The sequence below is a fragment of the Motacilla alba genome, chromosome 7, assembly GCF_015832195.1.
Source record: "Motacilla alba alba isolate MOTALB_02 chromosome 7, Motacilla_alba_V1.0_pri, whole genome shotgun sequence".
Taxonomy (NCBI): domain Eukaryota; kingdom Metazoa; phylum Chordata; class Aves; order Passeriformes; family Motacillidae; genus Motacilla; species Motacilla alba.
In genome coordinates this window covers 6,614,022-6,634,885 of record NC_052022.1, presented here as the reverse complement: position 1 = coordinate 6,634,885, position 20,864 = coordinate 6,614,022, and the positions used below count along the sequence as shown (strand labels likewise).

Sequence of the window (20,864 nt, the reverse complement as noted above, 5' to 3'; positions counted from 1 at the left end):
TAACGAAGCTAATGTAAAATTCTAATTGCAGCCAGATGAGAACATAATAATCCTCCACCAATTACTGCAGGAATAAAGAATCTAAGTTGAACACCCAAATTCCATGAGCTTTACAGAGTGATTTAAACAATCAGGCAAAACATTGTACCTTGATTGTTACAGATACACAAATATGGAATCCAAGATCAACTAATTACATGAGAAGTCTTTGAGGTTAAATTTCCTCTGCACATGCAGGATCTTAAAGAAGATATATACATTTGGGAAGATCAGGCAAGTAATTCATGCCTGTGCTGCATTATATATCTGTGTATTTCATCAGTATTCTGTCGGGTCTAGTTCTAAGATTATAACTACTCGTATAAAACTGGCACTGAAGTTGTAAAAGAACTTATTGTGATGTAACTTCAGGTGAACAAAACCACTGCAGACTGGCAGTGGCATGTACTGAACACGAGCAGAACACACATTTTCATGCACTGTGAGCAGAACTTTAAATACCTTTTTGCACCCTCTGAACCCTGAACCCATAAACTCAAAGCAAGGCTGAAATTCCATCACTGAACACGGCGAGCCCAGTGAGAACAACCTGCACGCTGCAGGAGCAGCACTGACGTGCTGAGGCTGCTCGCCTGCAATGACACAATTCCTAACAATAATTCATCATTTTCTTCTGCATTTCTCAAGTGTCCACAAGCTGATATTGCCAGCAGACAGGAATTTTCTCGGAACTAGTTGTGCATTCCAAATCTTTCCTTCCTTCCTCCCTTTCCACATCCTCCTCCAAGTAGGCTGTTCTGTGATTAGCTTGCTTCAAGCATTTTTTATCTCTTTTTCACTTTATTAAGCATAAAGGTATCAGACTGGGATTAGATATTTGAACTATCGTATGAAACAGATCCGCAGTTATGGGGCGGCAGGCAATGGCATAGGCATTACACGGAGGTGGTGGAGTCAGCATCTCGGGAGGTGTTCAAGGTGTTACACGCGGGCACGGGGCGATGGGATTCACTGGTTTAGCGGGGTTACAGTGGCGGAGCTGGGCTGACGGGAGCACCGGATGACCTCAGAGGTCCCTTCCAGGTCCCACGGCTCCGTGACTCCACGGCTCCGTGACTCCACGGCTCGCCCCCTCACGGCCCTCACGCCGCGGCCGCCATGGCCGCTGCCTCAGCCCCTGCCGCCCACGTGACCCCGCCCGGCGCGCGACCGCCCCGCCGCGAGACTCTATGGCGGAGAGCGCGCGGGCCCGGGAGCTCTCGCGAGAGCCGCGATGGAGGCGGCGGGAGGAGGCGCCGGAGGAGGAGGAGGTGTCATGGCGGCGGCGGGCGCGGGCTCCGCGGGGTCCGCAGCGCGGGGCGGCGGCGGCTCCTCGGCCGCGTCGCGCTGGTTCTTCAGCCGCGAGCAGCTGGAGAACACGCCCTCGCGGCGCTGCGGCGTGGAGGCCGACAAGGAGCTCTCGTACCGGCAGCAGGCGGCCAACCTCATCCAAGACATGGGCCAGCGCCTCAACGTGTATCCGAGCGGGGACGGGCGTGAGGGCGGCGGGGGCCGCGTGCGGAGGGGCGGCGGGAGACCTTTTTCCTGGTGTGGGAGCTCTCCCCGGGAGCCTTCCCGCTGCTCCGCAGCCCCGGCCGGCGCTCCCGCGGGATGGAGCCGTGGCCTGGAGGCACAGAATGGGAGGAGGAGCCTGCGAAGCCCCCGCGCCGCGCTCTTTGTCGGCGCTCGGGGACTCGGCTCCCCAGCTGCCCTCCCCAACGCCGTGGTGGCCGGAGCTGCTTGCTGGGGCTTTTCTGAAGTAAACCCGAGTTGCCGTTTTATCCGAAACGGGCAACTCCTCCTTAGCCGTTCTTCAATGTGGTTTTTTTAAGGGAAAAAAAAAATCGATCAGAGCAAGGCCAAACCCTCAGATCCCTTACTGAAATAGTTGAAGTGGAACAAAACAAAAGCACTTGAGAGAGTGTTTCAGTGCGTGTCGCCCATTGAGGAGTTCCCAGTCCGTGGGTGACTGTGGGGAGCCTGGCGTAGGAATCTCCACATGGTCTGCGGAACAGATGGGAGCGATGCGTGTTAATATCAGTTAAGGATGTGTTAATATCAGTTGAGTTCTGAAGTGTCATGTCCCTAATCCATTTTCGGCTGAAGACAATATGGTGAGAGCAGTGATTGATATGGAAAGCGCATCGCTTTCAGTTCTTGTCGACGATTTTCTTAATGTGTAGTGTTTCCTTCATTTAATCTTCCAGATCTCAGCTTACCATAAATACTGCAATTGTTTACATGCACAGGTTTTATATGCATCATTCCTTCACAAAATTTAATCGAAATGTAAGTATGATTTTATGTTTGGTAATAGCATGCCCATACTTTTGGCAGTTCTGACTGGGAAGTGTTACACGCAGGAGTGTGAAGTGTGATTTGTTTTTAGGAATTCTAGCTTCTTATCAATGGTTCAGAAGCAATAATGGTACTTGTTTTCAACTTTGGATTACTTTAACTAGTGGCATTTAGATTTTCTCTTCTGCCATCCAAATAAAAAAAAATAAATAGGCACCACCAGCAAGCACATTTCAGATGTGTGAAGAATACATTTAAATGTTTCGAATGTGGCTGGTGTTTATGTGCTGAAGTTTGAAAGGCTGATGTGTAGGAGCACACATTTTTCTTGGTGAAGTCAGTGGAAGTTCTGGTATGGTGTGTCTGACAATGATAATGTGGTTGTGTGTGTATTCCTATGGACTGTGTAGCTGTTCCTGAAGCAGTGTAAATTATTTTAGCTAGGCTAATCTTAAGTGGTGTGATAAGTCATATTAGATAAGAAGAATGCTTATATCTGTTGAGGTAAATCTTGTTGTGCCTAATAACCTGGGCATGTTGACTCTGAACACAGAATGTGTTGTTAAGAGCAGAATTTTTCAGTAAGAATGCTAGCTGCTGTTGAGGAATATTGTAACAGGTATGCAGCTGGAGATAACAACTTGGGAATGTGAGGCTTTCTTTTTTTAATGTCCAATACTAGATGCAATAGGTGGAAAAATAATAATAATATAATAGTCTAGGTGTTCTTAGGGTTTGTTTGTTTTAAGGAAGAACAGTTAATAGTGACAATAGTTTGTCATTATATGTTAAGGATGAGTTCTTAGATCTTTTAATGACAAAACAGATCGAGACTGACAGATGTTGGGTCTAGGTCAGAGCAGACCTTTATCTACCAAGGGCTACTCTTGCAAACCTTGCACTGTCTGCAGCTGGGGCAGGTACACAGTGGGGTACAAGGAGAGCCAGCTCTTCTTCCTGTCATGAATTTGTTCATTATTGTTGGCTGAGCTAATTAATTGTTGGCTAATCATTATTGTTGGCTGGGCATCTTGTTTGGTGCCTCTTTAGCTGGAAGTACATATTCATTTGTAGGTACGTTTCAAAGTGTGTATAATTATTTTTCATGCAAAATCTGAGCTAAACTCAAATTTCCAGCAGCTTGTTACCAGAATTTCAGTGTTCATCCATACAAGTTCCTCTTTCTGCCCTCCTGCTGCTGTTCTGCCCACGTAGCAGTAACCTGGAGCTGGTGGAAGAGGAGCTGGTGAGACATCCAAAGTTTTCTGGGACTGTGAATGGCCTGTGGGCTTATAAACTAGAGCTGCTCGGAGTGGAGAGATGGCTCAGTGTAGAGCTGCTGTGTTTATATATGGACCCACGTACCTGTTTTGTCACCTGCTGGAGTGCTGTTGGTACTGTCAGCTGGTAATCTGGGCTAGATTTAGGCAGCAGGAAGCTTTGGCTGCTGTGTTTGGGTTTTCACTGGATGCTGGTAAATGACAGTCACTTGGAACTGGCAGTGCAGTAGTGTTTGAGTGTGTAGTGCTCTTTATAGGAAAACTATGGCTTAAGTTGAATTATAAATGTTAAAATTCCCAAGTAAGCTATGCAAGGGCAGAATGCCATGGAAACTGCAGCTATTACAGGGGAGGGAGGCGTACTGTTTAATTAATTCTCAGGTAGTAATGTTCAAAGTTAGAGGCAAGCGAGCTGCAGGTTGTACCTCAGCAGTACTGATTCTTGCTGAACTCCTTTTTGTAATTCTTAACGAAGAAGAGAAGCCAGAGAGTGGCTTTGTGTATGTGCTGATGGGCAAGAGCATTTTCTTTTTACAATTCTGTAGGGTAACAAGAGTCTCAGTGAACGGAGTCGCTTTTAAAATACTCCCAAACCATCCATTAGGTCCTCTGTAGAGAAAGCAAAAGCCAAGAACTCTAATAAATACTTAATAGCAAATCTCCGGAGTACTTGGCAAGCTAAAAAATGCGACAGTATTCATCTCTGCAAGAAGAAAGTAACCCTTGGAAAGGAATAGTAAGGTACTGGCAGTCTCAAAGGTAAGACCTATGCAGTATATCTCTAATATTTCTTTGTTGTGTGCACGTGGTTCTGTTTATCCATGGCAGGAAGGAATCTGAGTGCTGGGGCTAGAAAATTAGATGGCCATTAGTCAGAATGCCTTATGATCTTCAGCTGAAAAAATGTGGCCTGTGTTGTCTTGTTTTATTGGTAGGTGAATGTTTTTAGTCTGATAATAAGCACTTGCACATTTATCATCATGTATAGCTGCCAGGTTATGCAAATACACATGTATGTCATGTGTGTGACATGCACTTAATTGTTAACAGGGGTTCTAATGGAAGCTCAGTTGCTGAATAGTTGTTGTCTTCATTTTATGGGGTTTTTCTTCAGTATAAGTTACTGCTAAACAATTTTACAGGCTTTTTGAGTCATGTGTGAATAGGGAACAGAATCCCCAACAGTATCTGCAATCTGTAGAGCCACAGGGGTGGCATGTACCAGTTAATGTGGTCTTGGTTCATTGGGAACGTATCACATGTACTGCTTATTGGCCAAATATCCCTTTTTTGTGGAGTTACTGTGAGCTAGCAAGTGACTTATGGCTTGCTCTGGGTTATCTACAGGGTGCATGCATTGGGTGCAAAGAAGAAAGTGTAGAGGTTTGGATGTTGCAGTCAAGGCAGGGAAAGTCCTTGCAAGGTTGCTGTACCCCGGTGAGGATGGAAACTTGCTTTACCAATTCTGGGAAGCAGAATTGGATGGCCTGACTACTAATTTCCCTGGCTGTGCAAATGACAGGAGCTACTGTGGATCTCCTCAGCACAAATTATTCTTTCTACATTGCTGACCAGGGCATGGGAGCTTTGGGCTGCTGAGTATAAAGTTAGCCTGTGCTAATATTGGGATGGGGAAGGAGCTTGATGGCTTTTTATAGGCAGTACTAGCCTCACTATTATACTTTCTACTTCAAAATATCTTCAAAAGTAAGATTCTTTTGCAAATACTGTTTCTATAGTACTTGGTGTGTTACATTGTTATATAGCAAATAGTTCTTTTGGATGCTTATTCTTCAGTACACTGGGATTTGAAGACCAGAACAGGGGAAAAAATCCTTCCTATGCTGGCAATGAGAGGTAAGGCATCCAAATGGGAGCTGCAGTTTGAAAATATAATCCTTAGAAATGCCATGCAGAATACCAACCAGCCAGTTCAAAATAGTCTTGGTGATGTCAAGGGGGTTTTGTGACATACAGTGGAGCTTAGTGAAGGGCCTAAAGAAGGCTGCATGAGGAATTGTTTCCTTCAAGTGTGAGGTTGGTGAGTTGTGTGGAGGGTGTTTTGTTTCCAGTCCTTCTGCATTCCCTTCCTTGTGCCTTGTCCAAATCACAGTATTAAACAGTTGACTTTGCAGTTTTGCAAAGTTCTTGAAACTTTCATAATTCGCTTCAAGCTCTGGTGAGGCTGTTTGGGGTACTTCAGTTCTGGTTTTAATAGTGCAATTTAACATATTTGCTGCTTTTATGCAATGTGAGCTCCTGGTTATAATAAAAAAAATTCCTCGCAGCTCTTTGTGTTCAAATTTGAAACCCTCTCATAGACTGTAAGCACTTCATGTCTTAGGCTAAACTGTATCAGTCTAAAACATAATAATGTTGGCATTGGAGGGGAGAGGGAGATCTCAGAAAACTACATGCATGCTGCTGCTGGTTCTGAGATTTTTCTGAGTGCCTTTGCCATTACATGTGGTGTTACATTTTAGCAAATGAACTGCCACAATTACACCATCTTTTACTTTTTAAGTGGAAAAGGACTTGTACCGCAGTTCCCAATGAAACTTGCTGTCTAAGGCTTTTGGGTTGTGTAAACAAGGCTCTTATGTTTTGGGGATTTTTCCTATTTCTGTGGGACTTGGCTAGTAATAAAGTGGGATTTAATGTCATATATCACATGTGTTCTGAAGATTTCTCAAATACTGGGGTGCATATTATATAATTAGTCTAAATTATGTTGATTGATATCAAATTAAGATACTTATGTATAGGAAATACACTATTGCTTTGTCAAGTATGTTTCTTTAATTTTGCTTTTTTTGTTCTACTTTGCTTGGGTTTTTTGCCATTTTTGGTAATTGGAAATGAATGAAAGCATTTGAGTAACTTTGCCAGTTATACACTTAGCAGGGTGTGTTCACTGAAGACTACATTTGTGCCAAGTCTGGAATTTTACTAGGATGTCTATTTTTCTGAATCAATACCAAGGGAGCTAAAAATAATGGCCTACTCCAAACTGGGAATGAGAACCCTTGTCCTAGATAGGATAAAGACCTGAAATTCTTTGGCCAGAAGCCAACACTTCTTTTTGAAGGAAATAGTTAATTGGGCTGTACATAGATTTCTGATGAAGCAGAGTTATATGACAATTAATCAGCTCGACTTAATCAGCTTCCAGAGCTGTGTTTTGTGTGAGGTCTTGGAGATCAGGAATTGTGTGGAGACTTCTTGGCCAGATCTGATCTGCTTCAGTAAATCAGACGAGATCCTGAAGTCAGCCTGATGGTGCTTTTTTGGAAAGAAGTAGAGCTTTGGTGCAGTCAGACACAGAGTAACAGTGAGTGAGAATTTGCTGATGATTTAATTATGTGGTCATTGGTGACTTGATTCAAATAATGCCTCTGTGAAATGGAAGTGTTTTCAGGCGTGGCAGTTGTTGAAAATTGAGTTCTGTAAAATACATTTATATGACATGTGTGTGTTGGGTTATGCCTGTGTGTGCTGCCTGACATCTTCTGCATTTTCTGCCACTTCAGAGCTGTTGATACTCTCACTTTTTGAACTCCAGAAAGTGTTTCCATCATATTTACTGTTTGAAAGTTTTACCTCCCAGTGTGAGACACATTTCAAGTAGTATGTCCTTGGCAAAGAAAATTCCTTCCAGAATTTCAAATCATTACTTCAAGCAATGGGGAGAGGAACTTCTACAGAATCATCAGAAGTATTAAATGACAGTGCTAATATGGCCTTGTTCAGCAACCCTTCACCTTGGGTTTTTATTTCATTTGTTCATCAGGCTTAGGTTACAAGATTCTTAAAAAGAAAACAGGGGTTCTTGTCTCCTTGTAAAAGAATTTGCTCCCTGTGACTTGTTTTGGGTGGTTGGTTTTTATAGACTGAGTTTTTTGCTAGATTTCTCATGGCACACTGCTACTCATCAAAGGGTATTGTTCTTGCCAGGGCGTCAATTTTCAAGTCTGACAACTTTAAAGTTTTTCTTCGGATCCAAACAGACATTTCAAAATGATTTAAGGATGCAAAAAGTATTCTCGGTACATTTGAAAGCTTCTGAAATTTAATCCCTTAAATGTTTAATTAGTTTGCAGTTTTGCATATATTGTAAATTTTTATACCAAATGTTTCGGTTTGGCATAAAAAGGGGCTGCTTACTGGCAAAAAAAGCAAATCTGACTTTAGAGGGGCTATGCCTCCTCTTTAGCCTAGTTCTATTTGGGCATTGAATGAGAAATCCAATACTTTCACTGCTTGCACCATGCATTAATTAAATACTCAGCAAGGAGCTATTTCAGGCTCTGAATAAGTGCTTTATACTGGCTTAATTTTAACCATTTTAATCATCTTATGTCTAGATGATTTCCAGTACCGTTTTAATTCCTGGTTAACATGAGCAGCTTTTGAATGCAAAGAGAATTCATCCATGGTGTGTGGTTTGCTGTGTTCTCTCTGCACACATCAGTCACTCTAGCTGACAACAGGCACCAAAATTCACAGCTAACTCTTAGGTGATACTGAACTGCCGCCTTATGACACCTAGAGTTTCTTATAAATTTTCATCTTTAAATGTAATGTGTAATCTTTACTAACATTGGATAGAACTGGTGTTTTACAAATCCTTGTGCTTTGTTCTCCAGATACTGCTGGGCATATAGTAAAGTTTCTAAGAATATATGTGTATATATAAAGTTTCTTTTACTTGTAGAGCCTATGTTTATATAACAAGCTGTTTCTATTAAAGTTCTCTGCAAAGTTTCTCACTCTTTGGGAGAATTAAATGCTACCAGAACTTGTGATCAGCTGTTTTACTGAAAAGATGGTGTAGTGACTTGCTCTGTGCAAGAAATTGGATGAACTTTCTCATGAGGTATATTTAACTTGAAACAGCCTGTTCTTCTGTGACTAAGTCTTCTGGGCCAAAATATTTTATGTTGAACTAGAATTAGTTTGACCTCAGACATCTTACTCACAAATGTAATTTAACATTATGCTACTCCTTCCCTGTGCTGCTGAGAGGATTGCATCAGTTACAAAATAAAACACGACTGGTTATATTTTTGTTGCCTTGCATGACTTCAAAACTGAAAGAAAAGCCACAAATCCAACTTCTTAAACCTTTTCTGTGCTACTTTAGACTCCATAAAAATTCAAGTCCTGCTTGTAAAAAGTTTAAAAATACACATGTTTTTCTTCTTCAGATAATGTCTCCCACGGCATTGTTTTTGGCTGCAAAAGTGGAAGAACAGCCTCGGAAACTTGAACACGTTATTAAAGTAGCAAATGCCTGTCTTCATCCTCAAGAGCCACAGCTGGATACAAAGAGTGATGTAGGTGGAAGTTATGGTTTCAAAGATACATGGTTTGAAAGATGACATTTCATCTAATGCTTTGTTACATTGTTTTAGTGGAATATTGCTCTCTGCCTAGGAAGAAAAGCCCTTGGTTTTATTCCATTTAAGTCTTTCTGTTACTTAATGCAGTTTCTTAAACACTCACTTATTTGTTATGAAACGTGAGATTGCTCCATCTTTAAATTCTTACAGCACCCACCTGACCTCCCAAAAATGCTTTGCTGGAATAGATTGTCTGAGATCCAGACTGTGTTAATCTTGTGAAAGGCAGGCAGGTGGAACTGAATTTGTGGCAGTGTGTGTACTGGAGGAGGAAAGTAACCCCGGTGTGAAGTGTTGGGACTTGTCAGCGCTCTGCCCTGGGTGCTGGTGCTGTGTCCCGTGTTGCAGTGCTGGACCAGAGAGGCAGTGTGTGAGTGAAGTTCTGAGGCAACAGATTGCTGTGTCTTCACCTGTCTGCTTGTTTGTTTCAGGCATACCTTCAACAAGCCCAAGAGCTGGTTATACTTGAAACAATAATGCTTCAAACTCTAGGTATGTCTTTCTAAATACCTCCTGTGCAGCCAGCTTGCCATGAAGAGCTAGTGGGACCCCAGTAACTGGATTTTTGTTGTGCTGTTGGTACACTAGAATTTAACTGTTTTCTTGTATAACTTCTGAATTTAGTTTTGTGTTAGCAGTTCTGCTGTGTTCGCTGTGGAGAAGAAAGGTGTGTCTGTACTTGTGAAAGAGATGTTTCTGACAGTTTGAGGTAGAAATGTGTAGGCTTCCAAATAGATTTTACTCCAAGTAGTAATTACATTGACATTTCTTCCCATAGGGTAACAAGGTGCAGTAGGCTGGCTGTGTGTGTCCTGAAGCAGTTGGAAAGAGCTTTGTACCCAGTGCTCTTCCCCATTTCCATACAAGAACATTATGTAATTGAGCAGGTGCTGACTCTGAAGAAAACAAGTTGGAGTATAACCATTTAATGGATTTGGATGATTCCAAAATTTGAAGTGGAATGTTTTGTCAAGACACTCCTCTGACTAAAATACCATAGAGACAATTACATTCCAAGGCTTGAGAGCACTGACTTGCTCAGATATTCTTAAATACCACTTGGGGTATTGCTAAGAAAAATAGCTCACAGTAGTGACCTAGTTCTTAAAACAGTGTCATAAACCTAGAAGGGTTTCTTAAGTCACTGATCTACAAATTGATTTAATTTCTAATTTCATACATGCAACATTTTTAAGTACTAGAAATCAATTAATGAAAGTATACATGCACACCATTATGTTTGCAGTACAGTTTCTTACTGACTTATTAACTTGCTAGAAGTTGTTCAGATATATTGAAAAGCATTGAAAAGATCATAATTTCCCAGGTTATGTGTGTACAGGATTTGAGATTACTGGAGGAATACTTTAGTAATGGATTACAAAGTGGCTTTACCATCTGCCATTCAGAAGAATGAAAAGGTAAAGAATAAAAGGTACTTAAATAGTGTTACTTATTCTGCAGTGCAAAGGTTTAGCAAATATTTAGATCTGTGGGAAAACATAAGGGGTTTGCTTTTTATTTTACAGATGCAAATGTATAATTCTAAAATGTATTTGTAACTCCTCAGGTTTTGAGATTACCATTGAACATCCTCACACAGATGTTGTGAAATGTACACAGTTAGTGAGAGGTCAGTGACTTTTAACCACTTCTGTAAGTCCTTTTTTACCTTTCTAGTAAAATTTGAAAGTAATGTTATTTGTCTAATATGATTTTTCACCAACTATGTTATCCAATGAGTATGTTTAAAACTAATTATTAAAAGTTTCATATTTACCTTTAGAGAGTCACAGAGTCCAGTCCTTTGTCCTTTTTTTTTTTTTGGTTTTTTTTTTTGTTTTCCTAATAGCTTTGTTTTTAATAGTACCTGTTCCATGTGTTCTGGAATGACAGAAGCAGTCAGCAGTTGCAAACTGATTGGCCAGATCCATAGTATTGTTCTGAGCTGATGATTTTCACTCTGAAGTAGTTTTGCCCATTGATGGCTAATGCCAGCTTTTTGTCATAGCCAATCTTTTCAGGTGATGGACTGAGGGATAGAGAGTGCATAGCAAGTCTGCTGTCACATGCAAATAGTTGTGACTAATTGTTTTTCTGTAGCAGTGTGTCCTTACTTGTTTTGGATGGTAGCACAAAACCCCAAACCTTTAGATAAACATACCCTGTAACTTGCCTGCAGCTCATTAATGTGACTGGCTAGAAACCTGTTTTGTTCTCTATATTTTTGTGGCATTTTGGCACATCTTCTTTAAGTCTTGAATTGGTTTCTTTTGGAGTATTAAAAAAATATTAAAATACACTCTTATAAGATGTAGGATGAAAAAAATTAGGGATCAGTTGCAAAAGCATCTAAAATAAACTTTTCACTTGAATTATGTTTCTTAAGTAAAAAGTGCTTTGAAATTATTAGACCGTGGTTGTTAGTCTCTAGTCATTAGCTGGTTTTGCAGTGAGAAATGCAGAAGTGCTTCTAAGTTTTTGGTGTTTTTTCTTTTCCCTCTATAAAATATATAAAATTTAGGTACAGCCTGACCCTGTTAACTAGGTTTGGTTTGTAGTAACTCTGGAATTAATGGTGTCCTTTTAAGGAAGAGTGTCTCTTATTTGCTGTAGCTTCCTGGTGAGTGTCTTTGGACACTGAGTAGGGCTGGTGCTATAACTTACTTGCATATAAAGTAGTTTTATTGCTCTCCTTGCTGTAAGACAATGATTCTCATTCTCTGCTTTCTGCCCAGATTTGCTTGTGACTTGGTGCATGAGTCCAGTTGCACCTGAAGTCCCAGTAGTCTGCAGCAGCTGCTCTGTAGGATTTTGCTTTGGTTTTTCTTAGCTGTTGGTCGCTGTAAATGGGAGCATGTTTTACTCTCTTGGGGAGCTCCTGTGCTTCTGCTTGGTGTCTGGGGCTGTGGGGAGGGGGAATGTGGTATTGCCTCAGGATTTCCACATCAGTGTGTGTCACTCAAGCCTACAGGCACACTGCTACACAAACTGCATTTCCTTTCATCAAAAGTAGATACCACTCTAAGGCAGTTCAGCTTTTCCCTTTGTGTTTTGTAAATTTTTGTACTGACAAAATTCATACTTTGAAGATACTGTGATTTTTTTAATTTGACATCTTGAAACTAGTATTTAATGTCAGAAGACTTGAAAAAATACTAAGTCTAAAGTGATATCAAGTCTTGAAATCTGAGGACTTCAGTGAGGGCTGGAAATCCATGTTAGCTCAAGGACTGGTGCACAGTGAATGTAATGTCTCTGATATTCAAAAACCTGCTCACTTCACTGTAGGAGGTGTGCTCCTTGGTGTGTGTGTGTGGATGGAATCCTTGGGAGCATGTCCCTAAGAGTGCTGTAGACTGTGAACACAAGATTTGAGTACCTCATATTAAAATAAGAAAAAGGAAACTAATTAATGCATTTAGAACATCAGGCATTAGATTTGAAGTCATGCATGCAGGTCAGGCAAGGACAGGATAACTGCCATGGAACATTGCTTTTGTGTTGGGAGGACAGGGAGAGATGGGCCCGTGGGCACTGTGATCTTCAAAGACACAGTGTTAGGAGTTTAGTTTTCTGTCCCTGAACATTTATTTATTGGACAGTGTGGGTTTTCAATGTCAGTAATGCAACACTCATATCTGAGTCCTGAAGCTTTTAAAATATGCCTAGGATTTGTCAGTGTTAAACCTTTAGTGCTAAAGGGGTTGACTGAGAAGTTAAAGAAGTCCAAGGTTACTTCATCCAGTTCCAGTAACATCATCTTGGACAAAAAACACCATTTCAGAAGGCAGAGATACCTTTTTTGAATAAAGATGATTAACTTACCCAAGCCTGTTATGATTAAAACTTCCAACTGCATGTTTGGAGAGAGGAGGAAGGGAGGAATGTAATGTCTGAGCATCAAAAAAGAAGCAGCAATGTTAGCTGAGGTCTGCAAGTGTGCTTCAGGATTTGGCTTAGGTTTGTGCCCTGCATTGTCAGGTGGTGGGAAAGGGCCCTTTGGCTGACTAAACTGCAGTGCCTCAGAGGATGGCTGATTCCCTCCATCACTTTTTGCTGTCTTGCATCCAGGGTAATTTGTTTTATGCAGTCACTGTTACCTGTTATTAAGCTGTAAGCTATCCCCTTTAAAAACAAAATGAAAAAATAAAAACCCAGATTGTGTTGATGATACTCAAAAAACTCAACCAAGTCCTTTGTCAAAAGACTGTCTAGTCTGGCAGTGGCACACCAGAATCAATTGCTGGAAGCTGAAGATGAACTAAAAAGTGGGAGTTGGTGCAAATAAATACAATTGCTTCAACATACAACTAAAGAAAAAACGAATTCTTCTCTAAAATTGAACGCCTTTTTGAAGGTGTTATTAGACAACACAGATCATTGCAGAGAAGGGGTGACTGGATGGATAGATAAATGATTCATGATGTTCAGGCATACAATACCTAGTCACTCCTTCTAGTGTTCAGAGACTCATGGGTTAATGAAATTGTTCCATCTTTGCAGTTTGGTCAGTATAGCAGACAAGGAAAATGGTGTGGGCTTAGTATTTTTTCTGCACCATTCTTCCTCAGTGTCAAGAGACTGAGAAGAGGAGACAGGACCATCATTCCTTGACCATCATTCCTTAGGATCCCACAGGTCCAAGGAATCTGAAGGCAGTGGATATGTGAGGGCCTGTCAGCAAGCTTCAGTGTCCATTCCAAGAATGCTCCAGTAGTGAAGAGAAGAAAGGAAAAAAGAAAAGGGGAAAAACAACCCCACCAAAAACTGTTCTGGTTTTGGCCCTTGCTGCCTTCAACACTAGCTGAACGATCAGCAGTGAAACTCCCCTGGTGCCAAGATTGTGCTATGGTCCTCTTACACTCTGGTACAAAATCAGTCTGTTCTCAGCCTGCTTCTGGTGAAACTTGGAATCTGTGTCCTCATCTCCATCTTGGGAAGTCCTCAGTCACTTCTTTCTCTGTGTTGGAACACAACCTTTTGGAACTGAAGATGAGATCTCGAGGATTTCTAGAATTGTTCTCGCTACTCTGCAGGTTATCAGGTATCTCGAACACCCATGATCCTTACTAATCTTCTGTGAAAATTGCACTGTCAAATCCTTCAAATATCCCATAGTACCTATGTGCAGATGCCATTGCTTAAATCAGGCTGAGAAAGACAAAATCAGCAGAAGACAAGGTGAAAATGCATCATCTTTTTCAGAGGGTATTCTCATGAGGAAAATTTGAATCTTAGTGGTGTGGAAAGATGTGAAACACCAGCTGCACTCCAGCGCTTGCTACAGGCGGCCTTTCCATTCTGAACTTTGACCTCAGGTTTTTATGGGCCTGTTCCCAAGCTTTAAATCCTTTCAAGAAATAAAGCCACCAGGACTGCTCAGACCTGAATGCCTACGCCATGGCCTCCTCCAGCCCTTTCCAGATACAACAGGCACCCTCCAGCATCCCTCTGTTCAGAGCCTGGGGCTTTTTGCTTTTGCCAGAAGGACTTCAGCAAGCTTCTCTCTCCTGATGCTGACTGGCTTATCTGCAATCTCCTCTTTCCGGGGAATGCTCACACGTGTTTGTGGTCCAGGCATAGCCAGTTACCAGCTCCTAATGGGGACTTGGCAGTCACGTTTTCATGAGCGTCCCAAGATCCGAGATGAGCTGTGTTGAAGAAAAGACCCAGGTATCTTGGAACTGCAAGCGGTGAATTGAGTGGCTATGCCCAATAAAAAGCATTTTGGTTTCCAGTTGGCAGTTCCTTGGAGACAGCCTCTCAGAAGGTGTATCAGACAGCAAGTCCTGTTTCAAAATATTGATGACTATTTCACTAATGCCTGTTTTATGGCTGCTTCTGCAGCAGTGAGACAGGATGGATGTTTTAAATCACTCCTGAATGCTAAAATCTAAAACTGGTCATTCATGGCTGGTGTCGTAGCCATCGGTCCTGTGGCTTGTAAGTTACACGAGCAGCTCTGCTGGCTTGTTTTAGCCCCTGCTTCAAGATTACTTAAATTTTGGACATGCACTTTCCACTACTGTAATGGAAATAAACCACAAAATATAGGAACCAAAATTCATTAGATTTCATTGATGGATTCTGCTAAACCAAAGCTGCCCTACATAGAAGAGTTTGGGACGGATATTTTCAGTTGAGTCTTGTGTTATCAATAGCTTTAGTTGTGAGCTGATGTGTCTTGCTGGTTTTGGCAATGATTATTATTTAGCTGTAAATAAATTGAAACAGAATCATAATACTTTTAGTATAGGTAAGGTATTTAGCACAGCAATTTTTGATTGAGGCTTAAGTGTGTGTTTCAAGATGTGATTCTTTTTTTCCAGGTCTGTGTTTTGATTTACTCATCTTTCAAGCTGATGTTAAATAGAAGTTTTCTGGCATCTGCTTTTCTTCCTTGTTCAGAAGGGACATTTCAGTGAGAGTAGAGATGCTTCTTGGTCTTGCTCCCTTAGTTCAAACATGTAACTTTACAGAGTATATAAATCATTGAAGAGCCTTTGCTTTGATGAAAAATGAAGAGCGAGACATCAATTTCAGTCTTACTCAACCATTGTGTATTTTTATTTGTTATGACAATCTCATTTCACTTTTTCTTTTTTTTTTGTGATTCCACCTTACTTTTTTTTAGACGGGAGGAAGAGGTTGACCTCCTTGATTTTTTAGCATGCAATTACCATTACAGCGTGCAAACTAAATATTATAGCATAACACATTGTCAGTTCACTTTCTGATTATTGTGGATTAGTAGAATTTGTGTGTAGGAGCAGATCCTGTTACCTTGCAACTTCCACATTCTTCTTAGATTATGGCACTTCCCGGCTGTGTAGCATAAAGACAAATCTGAATTTTATTCCTTGGCAATTATTAGAAGTTGAATTAAATCACATTTTAATATGCTTTTTAAAAACTAAATTTAAAAGCCACTGTAGTATTTCTCAAACTTTCTAGAAATATTATTAAAATAAAAGTTTAACAGTATTCCCTTTGACATAAAATTCAACACTACGCTTTCTGCAGGTAGCACTGATTTCAAGTGATAGTGTCAAAGTAAGAATTCAATGAAGGCTGCATTCAATCTGCGGTTAAACCCCTTGTGCCCAGCTATTCCATTAAATGCATGTTACAGTAAGTTCTCTTACCTGAGTGAGGAGCATTGGGGTGTCACTCTAGGGGCCAGCACTCTGTGGCTGTAACAGCCCAAGTCAGTTTTTCATTTCTGGCATGTTGCAGTCCTGTGGTTTGTTTCGGTATTTTTTCCCTGACTAACTCAAATGAATTTGTTTCCTATCAAAGCCTTGCCATAGATTTAACAAATAAGGAGCAAAATGTTATGACTACAGTGCTCTTAATTAGAAGGAGCAGAAAACTGAATTTTTTTCCCACATAGCTTGGGGGCTGGCTGTGTTACAGGGCTTTGGGAGAGAGGTGTGGCTGTTTCTGGGGAGGTGGGAGGGTGCCCTGCCATGGCCCGCTCCAAGAGCGGATGGAGCACTGTGCTGTGCCTGCCTGCTGCACTCCCAGCCCAAAGCAGGGATCCCCTGCAGGTGAGGGTGGGGAAGCAGTGCTTCCCAGAGGAGACTGCTCACCTGCCAGCTGTTGGAGGGAGCCAGCTGTGGGCTGCGCAGGGGGAGGGAAGGGCACCGAAGGGAGTGACAGGTCCAGCTCTGGTACTGAGTGTGTCTCAGTCTTCTGTGTCTCAGAAAAGATTATTATAAAGGCTAGTTAAAGCCAGATCAGTACTTTAGAAATACCCAGCAGTGATTTTTGGAAGGTAAAACCGCTTGAATTTTGGAATGAACCTGACAAATTAGTGCAGATCTTTAATCTCTCTTGTTTTTCTTTTCTTACAGCAAGCAAGGATTTGGCACAGACATCCTATTTCATGGCTACCAACAGGTTGTTATCCTGAACCTCTTTGTTGCACTGTTGTAGCACACTATAGCTTCCTTTACTGCAGGGCCCCCTGATGTGTCTTACCCTTGTTGCAGTGGGGGACTGGGCCACCTCCAGTGGTGGTACCTCCCCGCCTGCAGTGCGGTGTATTGGACAAGGGCCTGATGGCACAAAGGGCTTAAATGCACAATGAGAAGTGTAGTGGTGCTTTCTGATGACTTTTTCTCGATTGTGAGTGCATAAGTCTAAAATTGGTAGCCTGAATAGCAGCTAAAGATTACAAAGAGATAAACTTAACCTAGAAATCCGAGCATCTTGGTAAGTACAAAACTATTTTTAGTTTACACTTGTAGTTAATGGCAGTTTTCGCTTAACTTTAAGTATATTGATTCAGTCTTAACTTATAAAATTCTAGTGGGCCTAAGATATTTTCAACTAGCTGATTTTTCTTTTTAGATAGACTAGTACTAGCCCAATGTTATTTCTTTTAGAAACAGCTCTTTAATCTTAATATATAGTTTTAAAACTTAAGTACTTAGATTAATTTATAGTTCTAGGATTCCAAGTGGGTGTTTTGTAGACATAGCCTGTCATAGAAAGAATTAGAGAGCAGACTTTAGTCTTGATTGCTTCAGTTTGCCTCTTGCAAAACTACTTTAACCTTTATTTAAGAGAATTACATTACGTGTAGATACAGTATCTACACATTTAAACAGTGTCTGCTGGTTATTAGAACCGTTCTAAATAAATAAATAAATCCTGGTGGTTCCTTGATGGGCAAGATTCTGTACTTAAGCAGCTGTTAAGAGAAGTTATGCTAAAGCAGTGAAAGTGAACCAATGTGTTTGTGGTGCTGGAAGCTGAAGACAACATCACAAATATCACAAATCCAGGCCTGGTGAAAGCAAAGCCCACAAATAACTCACCTGGCTGCTGTGGAACTGCTGGGGACCTTCTGATTGTCTCATTCAGAGACTGCACAGTTAGCTTTATTCATTATACTGCCCTTTTTAGTACTTAAGCACAGTAGAATAATTGGTAAATTTATTTACTGTTCATCAGGTTTTGATAGCAAAATCAAATTAAACTTTTCTACTAGATAAATGCCCTGCCCTTTGTTTTCTTAGGGCAGTAGGGTATCTTATGAACTTATTCAACAAAATGTTTAACTGCTGTTGATTGGCAAGTATCTCATTCTGTATGTTAATGTTTGATTTGTTTGGGTTTTCTGTTTTTCATGTTTGATTTCCTTTGGTTCCTCATTACGAAATGTGTGCAACAGCCTTCACCTTACCACATTCTGTCTTCAGTACAAGCCCACAGTGATAGCATGTGTGTGCATTCACTTGGCCTGCAAATGGTCCAACTGGGAGATTCCAGTATCAACTGATGGGAAACACTGGTGGGAATATGTAGATCCCTCAGTTACTCTAGAACTACTAGATGGTAAGTCATGCTCCTTTCTCGTTTTGAAATGCAAGGGTTTATTCCTGCTTTCATGGAGCATACTGTGTAGTGAGAGCATTCAGCTGAAATTAATTCTCTCTGACTTCATGCGCTGTATCTTCAGGGAAGGAAAGGTTTAGGAGTCAGAAGACAAACTTGGTTTGGCTGTTGGCTGAGGTGTCCACATACCTTTTGCAGGTGGAGGATAGAATCCTGCTTTTAAATGCTTTTCAGAACCAAGACAGAGCTGGAAATTTTTCAGTGCAAATTCATGCAGTCCTGATTGTTTCAGGTACCTCAGTGCTGTTTCAGTGACCGTGTCCATCAGCCTGTACATAAAATTGCCATGTTTATGAAGACAGCTCTGTGTTAACAGTTTGGTGTAGCTTGTGGGATCTCAGACTCTGGTAAGAAGAAAGCATATGCTTAGAACACCCTCCACCTAGAAGTTTGCTGTCTTTTAAGTTAGTATTTACTACAGTGGAGTCTGAATTTGAGGGCCAGATGTGCTGCTGTAGAGGAGGTGGGAACTCCTGGGGCTTTCCTGGCTGTGTGTTGGACTTTATTGGTCCTGCAGTGAAATGTTTGTTTCACAGTAATGGTGGAGATCTCTAGGCTTTAGATGGCCCAGCATTGACTCCCTGTGCCTGCTGCTTTCCTCACCTGCTGGGCTGTTCTTTCTTGATGGCACTTTGGGGAGGGAGGGTTTGAAAGTAAGAAATTGAATAGATGTCATGTGAAGCACAGAACCTGAGTGAGTTTTAAAGTGCAGGTTCAAACATCTCTGTCTTACTGGGCTTCTTTAAGCTGTAGCTGCAGTTCCAAACACCACCCTGCTGCCTTCCCACCCGGCTGTGGGTTTGTGGCTTTGGTAAACATGCATTGTTTGGATTTGTAAAATCCCCCAGGGGAGTGCTGTGAGCTCCTTGTGAGCATCACTTAATCCTTCAAGCATTTATGGAGCTGGGGTGTTTAACAGACAGGGGTAGACCAAAAAGCTGAGGTAGTTTTGCACTTGGGAGCAGCTTAGGTTATAACTTACTTGTGGAATTCTGGAGAAGCCAGTTCTTCCAGACCTGTAAAAGATGTACTTTTGCATTCAAATTCTGACTGTACCCAGTTATTTTTAGCTTATGACTAGAATTAAGTCTCAATTAAAACTATTTTTATTTGCAGCTGGTATGCATGGAGACGTGTGTTTTCCTGTGGGCATACTAATTGTAAGGATCTTTGTTTTATTAACACAGCCAGCTACTCCACCTTGAACACAAATTATTTCAAAGCAGTTGTTTAAAACAGAGTCCTTCCAAGGGTCTGATGGCTGTGGTTTGTACAGAGCTGATACTGGTTGTTCCTGAAGTTTGGAATGACTGAAACAGTGACTTAGAAATTTATACTCTCGAGGAAACTTAACTCCATACAGAATATGTACAGGCTGAATGGCAAGTATGTTATTTTAGAAACTGTTGTTTTTATAGTTTTTGGTCTAACAAATCCAGGTTGTGCAAGAGTAAAAACAAAATGTTATAGTTAAACCTGTCTTTCAGAATGTGTGTAGTTGTCAGAAGTCTGTCCCAGTGGAATACTGTGAATTTTTCTGTTCCACACTTGCCTAACAATTTATTAAAATTTTAATTCAGCTCATGCACAGACTGTAGTATCTACTGCAAAAGCTGTACAACCTTAGACTAAGTTTTATCTGTTTATAACAGAATCAGATGTAAAAATGGCTTTTCTTTTTCTTATTTAGAGCTAACTCATGAGTTTCTGCAAATACTGGAGAAAACACCTAGCAGGCTCAAGAGAATTAGAAATTGGCGGGTAAGAAACTTTCCTGTAGTGTCTAGCAGGCAGAGGTGAACTTCCAGGAGAATTATGAACCAGGGGAAAGAGTTCAGTTATGCTGTACTTGCTGTTTCTTCCTGTGTCTGGGTTAGGAGGTGGTGAAATCTTGTGCCAGCTTTAATCTCATCTCTGGGCTAAATTCAGGTGAACTGTACAAGTATTCTAAGCTGTGTTTTCTTACTTCTTTCTTTTTTGCTTAGGCTAATCAGGCAGCTAAGAAACCTAAAGGTGATGGACAGGTATCTGAGAACTCGCTTCTTGGTTCATCTTTGGTCCAGAATTCCATTTTGGTGGATACAGTTACTGGTGTAGCTGCAAACACAAGTTTCCAAAAACCATCGACATCGTTTCCTGCACCAGTACCTCTGACCTCAGGAAGTATTTCTGTTCCAGACAGTCACGCACCTGAAAATTTGGCAATATTAGCTACAGGAATGCCAGGTACCTCATACAGTTTGGCATCACACCAGGAATGGCCTCAGCACCAAGAGCAAACAAGGACAGAACAAATATACTCTCAGAAGCAGGAGACACTGCCTGCTAGTCAGTACAACATGAACTTCCAAGCAGGGACGTCTGTGCAGTTGCACTCTGGAGTACACCACAGACCTGACAAACTTGCTGAGCATTCTACCGTCAAACAAGAATATTC

The 20,864-nt window shown here is 41.2% G+C and overlaps 1 protein-coding gene across 6 annotated transcripts in view; it reads left to right on the top strand.

Annotated features, from left to right (window-relative positions):
* Positions 1 to 1,258: 1,258 nt before the first annotated feature.
* CCNT2 (cyclin T2) overlaps positions 1,259 to 20,864 on the top strand; it is a 23,716-nt gene continuing 4,110 nt past the window's right edge. Inside the window, exons 1-9 of one of the 6 annotated variants that reach the window (XR_005257597.1) lie at positions 1,259 to 1,515; positions 2,247 to 2,328; positions 8,825 to 8,953; positions 9,451 to 9,511; positions 10,590 to 10,652; positions 16,879 to 17,239; positions 18,204 to 18,367; positions 20,118 to 20,188; positions 20,413 to 20,503. Coding sequence is in view for 5 of the 6 variants with exons in the window: in XM_038142763.1 (XP_037998691.1) it covers positions 1,274 to 1,515; positions 2,247 to 2,328; positions 8,825 to 8,953; positions 9,451 to 9,511; positions 10,590 to 10,652; positions 16,879 to 16,924; positions 18,204 to 18,367; positions 20,118 to 20,188; positions 20,413 to 20,864 (1,310 nt within the window). In the remaining variant the exon portion in view is untranslated. The other 5 variants (XM_038142763.1, XM_038142764.1, XM_038142766.1 and 2 more) reach the window with 5 other exon arrangements.